Raw genomic sequence first — 3,834 nt, forward strand, 5'->3', positions numbered from 1 at the left:
TCTCATCTTCTTATTCTAGGCGTGAAACTGCACGCTTTGATTTTTGTGGACAACAACTATGCCTCGCTTAAGATACGTCACGCACTCCGTTGCTCTTATTGGTTGTAGGTCTATCCAATTGAGTGCAGAGGCATTTTTTTCCTGGTTCGTTCAAAACACGCCCCATAATCACAGCTCTATGGAGCAGTATCAGACTCATATTCTGACTAGAATTGAGTCGGACTACGTCAGGCTAGGACTTTATAGCTCTAGACAGTTGTACTATGTACATTGTACCCATTTCAAAATCTTTAAAAAATAGGCCTCTGTATCTATTGTTCATTTGGTTTTCCCTTTACAAAATGTAGCCGACCAGAATACAAAAAAGAAAATGTTGGGATCTGGAGGTTTGTCCACTTTCTCCACCAGAGGGCGCACAAGATCTCCTGGAGCATGAGCCGACCGCACCACCTGTCTCTCATCTGCTCATCAGGAGATCCGTACTTAAGGAAGCGGAGGGCTTCACTCCAGTGCCAGAGTGTTTGCCAGTAACGGTTAGCAAGCCCGAGCCAACCTGCCTGTCTGTGATCTCTGACTTTCAGTAAACCAAACCTGATCCCGTTTTTCTCCTCTCTGCCTCCCAGGTTGATCCTGCCTGAATACCTGAAACTCTGGAGTTTCTCTGCCGGTGATCTGTCTGCTCGTTTTCAGTAGTAGAGCAGCCTCAGTCAAGTATCTGCCTGCCCGCTCTCAGAAGATTACTTGAAGGAAAACTCAATCAGATCAGTGATCTACCTGCACTCAGTAAGCTCTGCCTCCACCTCTGCCCTCAGCCTGCCGACAACCTCTGGACCCTCAAGGTTCCCCCCCTCTGCAGCTCTGCTCCATTTCCGAACAGGTACAGACCTGAACACTCTCAACCTGCAAAATACCTGGACCTCCACTAATCTCTCTGTCCTCCTCAGTAGTGAACCCACTCGTGACCAGTCAAGCCCCCTCTTGGATCTGAACATACTTTGTACATTTATTATTAATAAATCTTTGAACTTTTTCATCTGCCTCCGAGTGTTCTGCATGCACAGAAAATGGCAATTTAATTTTTGTTGAATATTTGTGTCTTTATTTTGTTGTGTTTTTCTTTCACTATTAAAAGGAGCTAAATTACATTTTGAAATTATTTGTTTCTTTTTCTATTTCAGATTGCATGATTTAAATAGCATGAATTAACAGTCCATGCCATATCAAGGAACTTGAACAGACACAATTCAATCAACTAATACAGGTTCGTCAAAAGTTTTGTTTGAAATGAAAACCAGCCGATTGCATCCAGAATTAGCAGAATACACTCTTCCTGGATGAGCATGTTTTTGTCAGTGTTCAAAGGCAAGATGTTCAAAGTTTAGATGCATTTAGGTTTTATGTCATATGAAATAAAACTACTTTGAGCTGATATGTAGAAAAATATCTATAGAACCTTATTTAGATATGAATAAGTGTCCAGATTAGATGAACAAGCAATTCATTGTAATGAATTCCCACATCCCCTTTGATACTGAAAAAGAGAAGCACTGCTTAGTATTTTATTTTTAGTTTTTGTATTTTAAATAACCATGTGTTGTTTTCATATGTTATCTAATACCCATATCTAAAAAGGAAATCAAACTAGCTACACTGATTGAAAGCACATAGTTCCTCTGGAAAATCTTTTCTTGTGCATATCTGACATATGAAAGTTTCTAGTCCACAGCTACAGTTTTAGAGGAACTTTTGACTAAAATCAACTGGTATTGGTTTTACCGCTGATGAAGAGAAACCTGCAAATAATCCTAAACACGACAATACCATCTTTTGGCACAGGAAGGTTACTACTAGTGTGGTACCAACCAGCCAGAAAGGACAGGTCAGGTTACATTATTAGTTGATATTTTGCACAAGTTTATATATTTTTATTGGATAAAATATTAAGAGGGTTCCTCACCTGTGCTTGCATCCTATTACAGAGGGTTGCCTCATAGTTCTGCCTGTGTACAACTTTTTCTTGTCCGTGTTGGTGTTCTTTTGCATAATTTTGCATAAACTGAGTCAAATAGTTGAATTTAAATTATTATATTTTAAATAAAAAGAAAGCTTGGATTAGTCTATTGCAAAGAGATATTCTGGACATAATTTTATGTTAATTGTTTTTCATATCATTAATTACCTTCGACATGGATTTTTATGTTTTTAGGAGTGTCTGTGTTTATTTGTCTGTGTACTTTTTTAAACAAAATTTTCACCAGAGGTGCGCCTCGTGCAAAGGAACAATTCATTAAAGTTCTAAATTGATCCAGATCATGTGCAAGTTTTAGCTTTAGGGTTAAATCAAAATATGGGGGGAAACTGGCTGCTTGGCAGAGGCCTGTGCTCTCAGACTGCTTTTCTGGTATGTAATAAAATACACTATTACTTGTAAATACTTGTTTAATTTAGGGGACCCAAATGCATTGACAGAAGCGGAGGTGGTTTCTTGCAGATTTAAAAACCAAAAGTAGGTAACTGAAGCAAAAATACAAAAATAACACAATACAGAAAATCAGAAACCAGAAGATGTCAGGGAAAATCCACATAAGGAGCAAAGAAACAACGAGAAACCAGCAAACAGTAACTTAAGAGGAGAATATATGCCAAACAGAGCAAAGACTGGGGTAATCAACTGATTGGGAGCAGGTGTGGATAGAAGAATGTAGAAGGGAGCAAGGGGAAGGAGAATGACACAAGACGGCAACAGAGGGTAAACAAGAAATACACAAGATCTCAAATACAACCAGAAAACAACAAAAAAATCGAAATGAAACAAAGAAAACTCAAAAAATTTTTTTTAAATAGATCTAAAAAGTGCAAAAATTATGACAGTTGGGAGACCATAGACTATTGCCATTTTTTTTATTATTACTAGATGGTACCAGTTATTCAGGCTTACTGAATGGGTTAGTATATGTTTCTTTGGGGCATTTTTTTTTTTTATTATTCTGTGTAGTTCATCCCATTTGGATTAAATGTGCCAAATTGGACTGTATGGGAATGAAAAGAAAGATAAGAAAGATAATTTAGAAGAACATTTTTATTTAAAATTGTTATTCTCCTACCTTTTGTTGTCCTTTTAGCAGCAGAAGAAATTTGTCAGCCAATATGTCATGGTGATTTTAAAACAATAAATAGATTACAAAAAACAAAAAAAGTATTAAAATATTTCGAACCCAAAATGTGAAAATGCTGCACATGCTGGTAAAACAGGAAACCTGTGAAATCAAGGGGTTTTCCTGACCAAATACAATCAGATTATCCCTGCTTAGTAAAAAAACCCCAAATGGTAACATGATGAGTGACAGGGATTCACAGGACTTTGGCTGAAGATATTATGCTGGATAAACAAAGATGCTTAACACAAGGTAAATAACCTGTACTTACAGTAACTTATACAGCGCTTTTTCTAGTCAGGAGACTTAACCAAAGCGCTTTACACTACATTCAGTCATTCACACACACACAAAGCACGGATAGTGGCAAACTACATTGTAGCCACAGCTGCCCTGGGGCTCACTGACAGAAACGAGGCTGCTGTACACTGGCGCCACTGGGCCCTCTGACCACCATCAGTGGGCAATGCAGGTGCCCATGGACACAACAACACTGGAAGCCAGAACAGGGGTTTGAACCGACAGCCCTCCGATTAAAGGGCATAGCGAGATCTTAACCAAATCTAAATAAACAGGAATAGATACATTCATATCTGATATTTTTTCTGGGATAAATATCTCATGTGTTCAGAAAACAACATCAGCACCCTTTTAAGAATTTATTTCTCACAGCTGTCTT

General features: G+C 38.1%; 1 protein-coding gene across 1 annotated transcript in view; it reads left to right on the top strand.

The window, feature by feature from the left end:
- The first annotated feature begins 2,941 nt into the window (after positions 1-2,941).
- LOC107095886 overlaps positions 2,942-3,834 on the top strand; it is a 12,423-nt gene continuing 11,530 nt past the window's right edge. The window contains exon 1 of the mRNA XM_015392252.1: positions 2,942-2,945. Within this exon, the coding sequence (XP_015247738.1) occupies positions 2,942-2,945 (4 nt within the window). The remainder of the gene's footprint in view (positions 2,946-3,834) is intronic.

Source organism: Cyprinodon variegatus, unplaced genomic scaffold (assembly GCF_000732505.1).
Source record: "Cyprinodon variegatus isolate N-32 unplaced genomic scaffold, C_variegatus-1.0 Scaffold582, whole genome shotgun sequence".
In the NCBI taxonomy this organism is placed as follows: Eukaryota; Metazoa; Chordata; class Actinopteri; order Cyprinodontiformes; family Cyprinodontidae; genus Cyprinodon; species Cyprinodon variegatus.